At 38.0% G+C, this 12,086-nt stretch overlaps 1 protein-coding gene across 1 annotated transcript in view; it reads left to right on the top strand.

Annotated features, from left to right (window-relative positions):
* The window catches only part of tmtopsb (teleost multiple tissue opsin b), a 39,369-nt gene that overhangs the window by 3,708 nt on the left and 23,575 nt on the right, over nt 1–12,086 (top strand). The window contains exon 2 of the mRNA XM_066708961.1: nt 2,717–3,045. Within this exon, the coding sequence (XP_066565058.1) occupies nt 2,717–3,045 (329 nt within the window). The remainder of the gene's footprint in view (nt 1–2,716; nt 3,046–12,086) is intronic.

The following is a 12,086-nucleotide window of genomic DNA, read 5'->3' as shown; positions in this document are numbered from 1 at the left end:
TATTTAAAACAATCTAAGTAAAATAAGAGAATTCTGAATCCTGGCTTCTGGTACAGACTTGGGGCAAATGTCTAACTCCAAATTGGTGGGAACTGAAAACAGGTAAGGAAGGTCTAATGAAGCGAATGGGTCAGTTAAAGTGTTTGATGTGAAGAGATTGAATTCCAGCAAGTTGAAGAATGCATGTGTGACATTCTTTAAACATTCAGGAGCAATTTTGTTTCAATACAATTATTCAAAATTTATTTGGAACTTTAAAGTTCACTGCCATAATCACTGTGGGGATTTTAAATGTGCTAGGTGCAGATAGTTTCAGCACTGAACTTTTGTATTAAATGGAGAGGTGTTCAACACAGACACATGGTATGCTGCTACCACTGTCTTTTTCTGTTAAGAAAGGCAGTAATGTGGGTCTTTACCTAGCTAGATTTTTCTTCTTTCTGATTTATAGTGTAAGTTATGAATAATTTGTGTGTGGCATTGTTTATATATATATATATATATATAAACTGTTGTCATAAACTATATGTAGCAGAGCCTGGGGAAGGGATGAAGACTTATTCAGCTATGAAGGTTATTCACATCACCTGTTAGGTGACTAAAGCTTGTCTCAGCAGGATTCCTTCAGTTCAAGTAAAGCACTGGGATAAAGCAGGTTCTGCTGTATAAGGGAGAAAAACTTCATGGTCATATTTAATAACTCCAGTGTAGAACATGTCAAACTGACAGTTAGATATCAATGTATTTCATTTAATGTCTTCCTCCCCAATCATTATGCTGTTTTCTCAAAAAGGAACACTGGAAACGGATAATGGGATGTAGAAACTATAGTTGTTGATGCATACTGTACATCAAAATAAAGAAATGTATGGCACATTTAAAAAGTGTGGGGTAAGTGTACATGTACTCTATGTATTTCTCTGTCTCTGAAATATAGCTGCGTCGATTTTCTTAAGTAGTAACCTTAAGAACCTTTTTTAAAGACTGCAATTTTAATACTAACTGACATGCCCAACTTGTATATGCAGCGTCAAATCTTGTTTGATAACTGATGTAAAGTATATCCAAATCCCAGGACTCTCAGAGAAGCAAAAATGGTTCTGTACTGAACAGTTTTTTTTTTTTTTTTGGTTGTATAAATGAATGCAATTACTTCTTTTCAATACTATCCTTGCTCTTGGCTGCACTTCAACTGACAAAATTAATTTAGAGAAATGGTTTGAAGTGTGATCTGGATGTGAACTTTTCTTTCATTTCACTTTATTCCCTTCCCATCATTAATTCTTGAGGAAAATAAACGCTTCATTTTCTTCCCTCCAAATTATGAGATCTTAGGTTTAAACTAGTGTTAATATCCAGTTCAAATACATTTGTTAAATACCCTGAAGAAAATGTCTTATTTTGATGACTTCCACTAGTGTCTTTAAACATAAGGACATTTTAGCCAGGCTTGGAAGAGAGAATATATAAATTAAAATGTTACTTCAGGGGATCTTTTCAATCTAGAAATTATCAATCAGCAAAGAAAGCAACAAATAAATAAACTCTGAATGTTTTAGAATACTAGCAATTATTAATAATGCTCTTCCCAAACATTTCAGGATGAGTCTTCTGTCCCATATGTGACAGCCCAATGGTATATACAGGTATTCTGCAATCTCTTACAGATAGATAATGTAGGGATGATACCTGGATCAGAGCTGACAACATTTCATCATAGGCTATTTATTTTTTATTACATTTTTTCAAAATCACAGATGTAATAGTCTGTAAGCTTGTGGAGACATTCTTGTTCTTGAAGTCTACTGTAGAGAATAATCTCAGCAGACTTTGGAACATGACAGGTGCCAACTAAAACATGCCATAGCAAAAAGCGAAATGTGTTGTGAAGGCAGGCACTGGTCTACAAGCTATCAGCCAAATGAGAATATTAATTTATTGATTGTGTGAGTGTTTGTGAGTGATAACAGAAATACACATTCTTGTGAAGTTTGCATTTCTACTGTTGTTGCTTTTAAAGGTTACTGGACTTAGTTTTCCCATCACAGTAAATGCCTCAGCAGAAAGAGGCTTTCCAGGATGTTTCACAACTGGCCTAGAGGTGAAAAGAGGACAGCTTTTGTGTTACTCTAGCTTTAGACCCCTTTTGCAGTTTGTGGCGTTTATATATGTATTGTCTTAAGGAATCAAGCTCTTCCGCAATGAAGGAGCTCACATTGTTGTCACAATCTACAAGACCAATGCGATAACTGATTCCATGGAGTCAGAGTTGGAGTGTCAGATTTGAGAATTTCCATTTATCTGGTGCTGAAATGACTATGCAAATACAAGAGGGTGCAAATGTATTGTGACAACAGTCGTAATAACAAGGGACCCTGAAAGCACATTATGTGTTAAGTAATGGCAGCATATTGTGTCTCATACCTTTCATTCATGAAAAGCTTTCACCTGGCCAGCAATGCAGGTATTGAAAACAAATTACATATTTGAATATCCATGCATGGGCATTCAAACATATGTCTTCAAGTTTTCATTGCAGCTGAGGTACTAATTTCATGAATCAACAAATTATTGGCCTAATTGAACCAGTTTAAAAACATTTCCCAATTATTAAGTTGCGGATCATTCAGAGAACTATAAAACCTGTAACTCTTGGGAATTGACTTGAAACCATTTGTTTTCAACATTAACATACAGCCTTGTGTTTGACTTCCAGGCATGGTGTCCCTTATATCCCTGGCTGTGCTTTCCTATGAGCGATACTGCACAATGATGGGCTTAACAGAAGCTGATGCTACCAACTACAGGAAGATAAGCTTTGGAATAGCATTGTCCTGGGGTTACTCTTTGCTATGGACTTTGCCACCACTCTTTGGTTGGAGTAGCTATGGTCCTGAAGGGCCTGGGACTACATGCTCTGTGAACTGGCACGCAAATGATGCAAACAATATTTCTTATATCATACTCTTCTTTTTTTTCTGCTTGGTTGTCCCTTTCTTAGTCATCATCTACAGTTATGGTAAGCTGTTGCATGCAGTCAAACAGGTAAGTTAATACACGCACACACATTATATATATATATATATATATATATATATACACTCACCTAAAGGATTATTAGGAACACCATACTAATACTGTGTTTGACCCCCTTTCGCCTTCAGAACTGCCTTAATTCTACGTGGCATTGATTCAACAAGGTGCTGAAAGCATTCTTTAGAAATGTTGGCCCATATTGATAGGAGAGCATCTTGCAGTTGATGGAGATTTGTGGGATGCACATCCAGGGCACGAAGCTCCCATTCCACCACATCCCAAAGATGCTCTATTGGGTTGAGATCTGGTGACTGTGGGGGCCAGTTTAGTACAGTGAAATCATTGTCATGTTCAAGAAACCAATTTGAAATAATTTGACCTTTGTGACATGGTGCATTATCCTGCTGGAAGTAGCCATCAGAGGATGGGTACATGGTGGTCATAAAGGGATGGACATGGTAAGAAACAATGCTCAGGTAGGCCGTGGCATTTAAACGATGCCCAATTGGCACTAAGGGGCCTAAAGTGTGCCAAGAAAACATCCCCCACACCATTACACCACCACCACCAGCCTGCACAGTGGTAACAAGGCATGATGGATCCATGTTCTCATTCTGTTTACGCCAAATTCTGACTCTACCATCTGAATGTCTCAACAGAAATCGAGACTCATCAGACCAGGCAACATTTTCCCAGTCTTCAACTGTCCAATTTTGGTGAGCTTGTGCAAATTGTAGCCTCTTTTTCCTATTTGTAGTGGAGATGAGTGGTACCCGGTGGGGTCTTCTGCTGTTGTAGCCCATCCGCCTCAAGGTTGTATGTGTTGTGGCTTCACAAATGCTTTGCTGCATACCTCGGTTGTAACGAGTGGTTATTTCAGTCAAAGTTGCTCTTCTATCAGCTTGAATCAGTCGGCCCATTCTCCTCTGACCTCTAGCATCAACAAGGCATTTTCGCCCACAGGACTGCCGCATACTGGATGTTTTTCCCTTTTCACACCATTCTTTGTAAACCCTAGAAATGGTTGTGCGTGAAAATCCCAGTAACTGAGCAGATTGTGAAATAATCAGACCGGCCCGTCTGGCACAAACAACCATGCCATGCTCAAAATTGCTTAAATCACCTTTCTTTCCCATTCAGACATTCAGTTTGGAGTTCAGGAGATTGTCTTGACCAGGACCACACCCTTAAATGCATTGAAGCAATTGCCATGTGATTGGTTGGTTAGATAATTACATTAATGAGAAATTGAACAGGTGTTCCTAATAATCCTTTAGGTGAGTGTATATATATATATATATATGTTTCATCTTCCTCCAATGCTTCACTGAATTATCAAGCTTAAATGATACTCCTGACAAGGTTTACCTTAACAGCTGATCTTTAGTGGTCATAACTCAGATGTCTCTATTTTGTGAAATTTGGGTGAACTTTGGTGAAAAAACAAAACAGCAGTTATTTTTTTCCCAGAGAGAGGATTGCTCCCAAAGAGTCAAGACATTTAAGAAAAATCTTTGCCATTCACCTTTAAATGTGCAACCAGCACGCTATCACAGTAGAGACAAATCATTCTTTCCAAAGCATCAATGCACAGTGAAAATCTGACAAACTTGAAAGACCCAAACCGTGCGTTGCCAAAGTACATATTTACAACTGTGTGTGCACTCTGCAGTGTCCTTGCAAAACAGCGAGACACTTCCTAAGGCAAATTAATGCCAAAGCTGGAGTTATTCCAATTGTGCTTGTTTTATTTAAAGTCGGATTTTGGAAGCTTAATGCAAGAAGATAGACTTTACAGCTTGTACTTAAACAAAAATGATTATTATGAAATTAAATCATTTTTTATGCATTTTTTCAAATTGATGAAAGTTAAATATGGAAAAATCCATAAGATTGCTGATACAGAAGTTAGCTTCTATTGAATATAAAGACATAGAGAATCCTTGAGAAAAAATAACTTTTGGATTTTGTCTATCAACCAAAAGAGTATTTCTAGCAAAACAAAAACCTAATTTCTCTGATTAACTGTTACTTGAAATTCATTGGACTGAATGATTAAAAATTATACTAGACACATTCCCCTAGAAACCTGCTAATCAGTTTGCATAGGTGAGTTTTATTTGTATGTGCAATCAGAAGCTTGGATTTTTTTCACAGCTGTTCTACCTTATGGCAGATTTCTATTTGAAAAATGGCATGCTTGTTGTCCTATTTCGAATAATGTAGCATAAACAGATATGGATTTATATTAGAATATATGCACTTTTCTGGTACATGAGTACAATGTGTATTATAAATAGCACCATGAAGAGCCCGAGTTGTATTATGCTGCAGTGCAATAGCAAACCTAGATTATATTATGCAAAGGTCTAAGTAGATTTTAGATTGTGGAGTGAAGTCATACAGAAACAATTGTTAAAAACACCACTGAAAGCTTGTTGTCATGTTTTGAAATGACATTTTGCCTGTGTGAACTTATGTAGGGTATTGTTTGGTACTATGAGAGAACAGCAAAGAAGTGTTTATTTTTTATGAAGACTGTATGTATCATGAAATGGCAATTTAAATGGCAATACCCTACTGTAACTAAACCTAATACAAACCATAGCTACAATTCAAACAGTGCATCTATAAATAACGACTGTATGTTACAGTCTCCAAAAACCATAAAACCTCTCTAGATAAATGTAATATTGTATTTGCAGGGAGCGGATATCAGCCATAACATTATGGCCACCTGCCTAATATTGTGTAGGTCCGCCTTTTACCACCAAAACAGCCCTGAACGGTCGAGGCATGTACTCCACTAGAGCTCTGAAGGTGTGCTGTGGTATCTGGCACCAAGATGTTAGCAGCAGATCCTTTAAGTCCTGTAAGTTGCGAGGTGGGGCCTCCATGGATCGGACTTGTTTGTCCAGCACATCCCACAGATGCTCGATTGGATTGAGATCTGGGGAATTTGGAGGCCAAGTCAACACCTTGAACTTGTGATTCATCAGACCAGGCCACCTTCTTCCATTGCTCCGTGGTCCAGTTCTGATGCTCACGTGCCCATTGTAGGCGCTTTCGGCAGTGGACAGGGGTCAGCATGGGCACCCTGACTGGTCTGCGGTTACGCAGCCCCATACGCAACAAACTGCGATGCACTGTGTGTTCGGACACCTTTCTATCAGAACCAGCATTAACTTTTTCAGCAATTTGAGCTACAGTAGCTCGTCTGTTGGATCGGACCACACGGGCCAGCCTTCGCTCCTCACGTGCATCAATGAGCCTTGGCCGCCCATGACCCTGTCGCCGGTTCACCGCTTTTCCTTCCTTGGACCACTTTTGATAGGTCCTGACCACTGCAGACCGGGAACACCCCACAAGAGCTGCAGTTTTGGAGATGCTCTGACCCAGTAGCCATCACAATTTGGCTCTTGTCAATGTCGCTCAGATCCTTACACTTGCCCATTCTTCCTGCTTCTAACACATCAACTTTGAGGACAAAATGTTCACCTGCTGCCTAATATATCCCACCCACTGATAGGTGCCATGATAATGAGATTATCAGTGTTATTCACTTCACCTGTCAGTGGTCATAATGTTATGGCTGATCGGTGTATATCTAATAAGATAGAGGAACTGACATTGGCATTGAATTCTACAATTTAATAAAGAGCTTGGTTTTACTTTGCATCAGGCGAGAGAATAAAATCAATTTATCTCAAGCTCCAGTATCCCAACCTTATCTATGATAAATAGACAATCAAGTGGGAGAAGTGAAGTATGGAAGAGCTGATTATAAAAGCTCCCTGTTGGTTTTCTTTCAACATTATGTAAAGTATTATGGAAGTAATCTAAAAAAATGTTCCAGTACATATGTTAAGAGCTGTAAAATTACTTCCCATTGAAAAGTAATGTTCCATCCAGCATAGCTCTGTGGCAGCTAAAAAGATAATTCAAGGTGATTTCAGACTAAATATATAGTAAGTTTTATATTAATTTGCTGTTTTTACGTGAACATTAGATCTTTGGGCCTGCCTCCTCTGAAGAGGATTCACTTCCCTTTTCTGAATAAAATCAAGGTTTATATTTTAATCATGCTGGGTACCTTTCTTGGATGCTTTAGCTAGCTCATTGTGGGTAACTGCAGGTGAACTGATTTTGCAGGAAAAAGTCGCACCATGGAGAAAATGGAGAAATAATTCACAGCAATGAAGACATACCTGCTCTGATATTACTAATCCTGGTTTACAGTGAGATTTCTTGCAGCATAGTTGTGATATACACTCACCTAAAGGATTATTAGGAACACCTGTTCAATTTCTCATTAATGCAATTATCTAATCAACCAATCACGTGGCAGTTGCTTCAATGCATTTAGGGGTGTGGTCCTGGTCAAGACAATCTCCTGAACTCCAAACTGAATGTCTGAATGGGAAAGAAAGGTGATTTAAGCAATTTTGAACGTGGCATGGTTGTTGGTGCCAGATGGGCCGGTCTGAGTATTTCACAATCTGCTCAGTTACTGGGATTTTTATGCACAACCATTTCTAGGGTTTACAAAGAATGGTGTGAAAAGGGAAAAACATCCAATATGCGGCAGTCCTGTGGGCGAAAATGCCTTGTTGATGCTAGAGGTCAGAGGAGAATGGGCCAACTGATTCAAGCTGATAGAAGAGCAACTTTGACTGAAATAACCACTCGTTACAACCGAGGTATGCAGCAAAGCATTTGTGAAGCCACAACACGTACAACCTTGAGGCGGATGGGCTACAACAGCAGAAGACCCCACCGGGTACCACTCATCTCCACTACAAATAGGAAAAAGAGGCTACAATTTGCACAAGTTCACAAAAATTGGACAGTTGAAGACTGGAAAAATGTTGCCTGGTCTGATGAGTCTTGATTTCTGTTGAGACATTCAGATGGTAGAGTCAGAATTTGGCGTAAACAGAATGAGAACATGGATCCATCATGCCTTGTTACCACTGTGCAGGCTGGTGGTGGTGGTGTAATGGTGTGGGGGATGTTTTCTTGGCACACTTTAGGCCCCTTAGTGCCAATTGGGCATCGTTTAAATGCCACGGCCTACCTGAGCATTGTTTCTGACCATGTCCATCCCTTTATGACCACCATGTACCCATCCTCTGATGGCTACTTCCAGCAGGATAATGCACCATGTCACAAAGGTCGAATCATTTCAAATTGGTTTCTTGAACATGACAATGAGTTCACTGTACTAAACTGGCCCCCACAGTCACCAGATCTCAACCCAATAGAGCATCTTTGGGATGTGGTGGAACAGGAGCTTCGTGCCCTGGATGTGCATCCCACAAATCTCCATCAACTGCAAGATGCTATCCTATCAATATGGGCCAACATTTCTAAAGAATGCTTTCAGCACCTTGTTGAATCAATGCCACATAGAATTAAGGCAGTTCTGAAGGCGAAAGGGGGTCAAACACAGTATTAGTATGGTGATCCTAATAATCCTTTAGGTGAGTGTATACTATAATCCCATATGTACTACACCTCACTAAGCACTTAACTGACCTATTTGTGATCCATTTTGGTGCACTTGGACACTCAAAACAAGTATAATTTAATACAATATACATAACCCACAGAACTCTATGTTGTGTTACATTTTCAAGAGATCCCATAGGCTCTGATAGGAATACATCATACTATTTGCAGGTGGCTCACATATAAACATGACTGCTTTGCATAGCGCCTGCAAGATCATCAATCAATACACATAGGACTGCTGATGTAGAACCACAGTTTTCTAATCTCGCCTCTTCATCTTAAATTACTTTAAGGTACTAGTCCCCAGTTCTCTCACTTTGCCCTGCACATGTACTCAACATCATAGAGCTATTGATCTCTTTGTGGCCAATTCAGTCCACCACTTGGACAATCTCAATAATAGAAGCACTTGAAAGCAGTCTCTTAAGGAGAACAAGAGTAACAAGTTAACTTGACAGCAAGGTGAGAGGTCTCTTCTGGGATTGTCCTACATAGAGGACACCTTCCCCCTGCTGTGCTAATGGGACCTCTCGTCAGATGTATTTACTTCTCTCTGGATTTTTTTTAGAATAGAGGGGAGAGACAGAGAGAGAGAGAGAGAGAGAGAGTATAATTCCAGCTGTCATCTCATTTATCTAAGGTAATACTTAAGAAAGCTGAGAATAAAATGAATTCAGGTAACCATAAGTACAGAAAATAATCTGAGAAATAAATAACTGAATTAATGGTGGAGTGTAAAATATGCAAACGTCCTGAATTCAAGGCATTCTCAGAGATTGTCCACTCCTGGGGTCTTTTATAAGATCAATTTGGAAGTCTGTGTACTTCAGTTAACTGTTTTAGCTCTGTCCAGAACTGTATTATGCATGAGAGGGAATGTTAGTGTTGTTGCCTTATTGATGTCATTCTAGAACTAATGCTTCCGAGTGGTCTGAACATTGGAGTTTCAGATTCCCTAATGGATGCGTGCATTTTCAAACATTTGATGGAGATCAGAAAGGGAGAACAGAGACAGGCCGATAACCTTGAGCCAAAAGTCAGTCAATCTGCCATCAGCAAAAGCTGTATTGGCAAATGTCTCAGAAGCTGCATTTTGAAAAAGCTGCACCCTTTCCATGAAGCAGTAAAACAGAAGTGGATCAGAGATTTACTTTTTATGCACATTTTTTGTATGCACACTTACAGCATGAACATCTGTTTGGCTTGCTTAACTGCATCCTTAAATGCACAATCAATATGCTTTATAATCAATTATTATAATTAGAAGCAATCAGTACATAGCCTTACCAACTGAAGTTACAATAGCTTTCAAAGGAGTTGTTTTTTTCTCTGAAAAGTCTAGAAAAATACAGTGCTGTAATGCACATTTTTCTTTCTACTCTTAAGGCTGTCTGTTCGCTTTATTTATTTTACTATACTATTCATTGAAATATTCCCCTTTATTATGCCACACTTTGAACCATTTATGATCAGTCAAGAGTTCAGCATACGCTGGCACTGTACTCAATTCCAACAAAGAGAAATGACCCATGAGCTTGTGATAAAAAATAAATGCTGTTTCATCTTTAAAATAAACTGGGCTCCATCACATTCTTTTCTAAAAACAAACAGAACAGGAAATTGATCAGGAACAACAGCATGTGAATCAATATGTATTTAAGCTGAAGATAATATAGCTTTTTCTGCAGGTTGTAGTCATCTAATAATGGGGGAGTGTAAAAAAAACACTGCTTTGTTTAGAAGATCTTTCTGTACAACAGCACAATGATAAATACGTTACGTGTGTGTTGTCTGTACAATTAATAAAAAACATGCTGAGTTACAGGTGTATTCAGGAATTAATACAAACAACATTAACATGTGGATATATTTATCCATTGGCGTTTTCTATATGTCACTGTTATATCTGGAGCAGATAGAGCACGTTTTGGAAAAGAAAGCTTAAAAAATAATGTCACTATCTAACACAGATAGGTGTACTAGATTAGGGTTTTGAATCTCTGACTTTTACTGACTACAGTGGTTATGTTTGCATATTTGACAATTGAAGTTTCCATCCTTCTCATTGTGATAGAGATTTTTTGTAAGAAGATTGTGATTTCCAATTTCATTGTTCTGTCACATTTCATTATTTTGCTCTTATTTACAGAAGATTTCAGAGAAATTGGTGTAAATGATGGGTTAATGGACAGAAGTTCTGAAAATTAAAGCCATTCATTGTAATTCCAAGACAGCGATAAGAGTATCTTAAAATCTCTTACAGGAACCCTGCAGAGATTGAACCTATTGTGAATAAAATGTCTCATTTGCTTAAAATCTTGCATCCGCATCTTGATCTTGATATTAAATGTACCCTGACACTTAATTAGGTCTGCCTTAATAGGGCAACTTGATCATTGAGAATGGTGCACCACTCATAACATTAAACTGCTGTTAAAATGTTTTTACACTTGTATTACATCTTTAAAGGTCTGTGAAGTCTGAAGTTTAATGACATGTGCGCAGCCCAATTTACATATTTACAACTTATTGCATTGGAATAAAATTGACTTGTTAGGCAAATTGCTTATTCTTTGGTTTATATATTTGGCTTTTCATTTTGGAATCTTACACCCCCCAACCTCCCCCCCCCTTCCAACTCTTGAATCCCCAGTTTATTTATTTTCTTTATATATCCTCCAAATCTGGAATACATAGTTGTTCCTTAACTCAGTACACTCCCTGCATCATTCATATTAACAACGGAGAGATGTGAGAGTGAGACACCAGGCCATTGAAATGTGTGCTGTTTCTCACACTGCAGAGACTGTACACAGACTGAACTGCAATAGCACTGTAAGGAGGACTAATGGAGCTCTGGCTAATTACACTGGAGGCATGTGGCAATCTATTGGTGTTGCCTGTATCTTAATGATCCTGGATTCTCAAACAGCTATTTCTTAAATTACCCCAATGAACTGGCATTAGCAATGTGACTGGGGATTTGTGTTGAGATTCCTATCACACATATTAGTTATATTATTATTATTATTATTATTATTATTATTATTATTACTACTACTACTACTACTACTACTAATAATAATAATAATAATAATAATAATAATAATAATAAACAAAGAGCCGTTTATCTAGCCCCTCTACACTTTAATTTGTAGCTGCATGACCAAGTTAATTACTATCATTAACGTATACATTTATTCTGAAATGTTTGAAAAAACTTATTTAGGACCTGTTTTACTATAATCCAATGTTTTAGATATTAGAACATTACAAATGTCTACATTCAGTGAGGTAAGTAGCAGTGATTTATTTAACTCTCAGTCAGTATCAGCCTTTATAGATTAATCAGCATGAAAGCGTAGCTCAGGCACTTGTGGGTGACTCCCAATTCTCAAAATTACCAGTGACTTTATTTATTTATTCATTTGTTAATATTTACATTTTAAATTGAGTTGTCCTTTGAGTGTTCCTTGTACCAAAATCATATTTGCCTTTTATGTTGTTTTATATATTTCTGAGAATAGCCAACCTGT

The sequence above is a fragment of the Amia ocellicauda genome, chromosome 7, assembly GCF_036373705.1.
Source record: "Amia ocellicauda isolate fAmiCal2 chromosome 7, fAmiCal2.hap1, whole genome shotgun sequence".
In the NCBI taxonomy this organism is placed as follows: Eukaryota; Metazoa; Chordata; class Actinopteri; order Amiiformes; family Amiidae; genus Amia; species Amia ocellicauda.
The sequence above is the reverse complement of the archived record's forward strand: the minus strand, read 5'-3'. Positions and strand labels throughout refer to the sequence as shown.